The sequence below is a fragment of the Octopus bimaculoides genome, chromosome 1, assembly GCF_001194135.2.
Source record: "Octopus bimaculoides isolate UCB-OBI-ISO-001 chromosome 1, ASM119413v2, whole genome shotgun sequence".
Classification (NCBI taxonomy): Eukaryota; Metazoa; Mollusca; class Cephalopoda; order Octopoda; family Octopodidae; genus Octopus; species Octopus bimaculoides.
The window spans coordinates 76,098,413-76,098,949 of record NC_068981.1 but is presented as its reverse complement, the minus strand read 5'-3'; the positions used below and the strand labels follow the sequence as shown (position 1 = coordinate 76,098,949).

At 37.4% G+C, this 537-nt stretch overlaps 1 protein-coding gene across 1 annotated transcript in view; it reads right to left on the bottom strand.

The window, feature by feature from the left end:
- LOC106869508 (uncharacterized) overlaps positions 1 to 537 on the bottom strand; it is a 526,190-nt gene that overhangs the window by 407,365 nt on the left and 118,288 nt on the right. Inside the window, exon 4 of the mRNA XM_014915276.1 lies at positions 138 to 380. Within this exon, the coding sequence (XP_014770762.1) occupies positions 138 to 380 (243 nt within the window). The remainder of the gene's footprint in view (positions 1 to 137; positions 381 to 537) is intronic.

Sequence of the window (537 nt, the reverse complement as noted above, 5' to 3'; positions counted from 1 at the left end):
TATATATATATATATATATATATATATGTATGTATATATAATAAATATATGCATATACTCATACATAAACATACATACCTACATCTATATGTATATATACATGAATCGATGGACATATATGAAAAAATTAATCGTACCTGGAATGCGTTCGTAATAATCAGCGTTGGCAAATACTTGTACCCCTTTGACGCTTTCAGGTGTGGCCTCAGTTAACCAGCAGTTTTTCAGTTTACGTTCATAGTCAAAGCCCCTGCAATTAAATCTGGTCTCGAGAATGCAGCGCCGTGCACATTCTTCAACGCTGACACCTGGTATTTTCAGGTTATGTTGTAACGTTACCACGTGGTTTGGCAGTCGATGAAATAGTTTCTCGTAAGCAGCTGTGGAAGATAAGACATAGTTGAAAAAACGTGAGACCAACATACACATAAAATTGCTTTTCTGCTCTCTCCTCCTCTCTTTCTTTCTCTGTCTATGTAATTCTGTCTCTGTCTGTCTGCCCTTCTCTCTCTCTCTCTCTCTCTCTCTCTCTCTCTC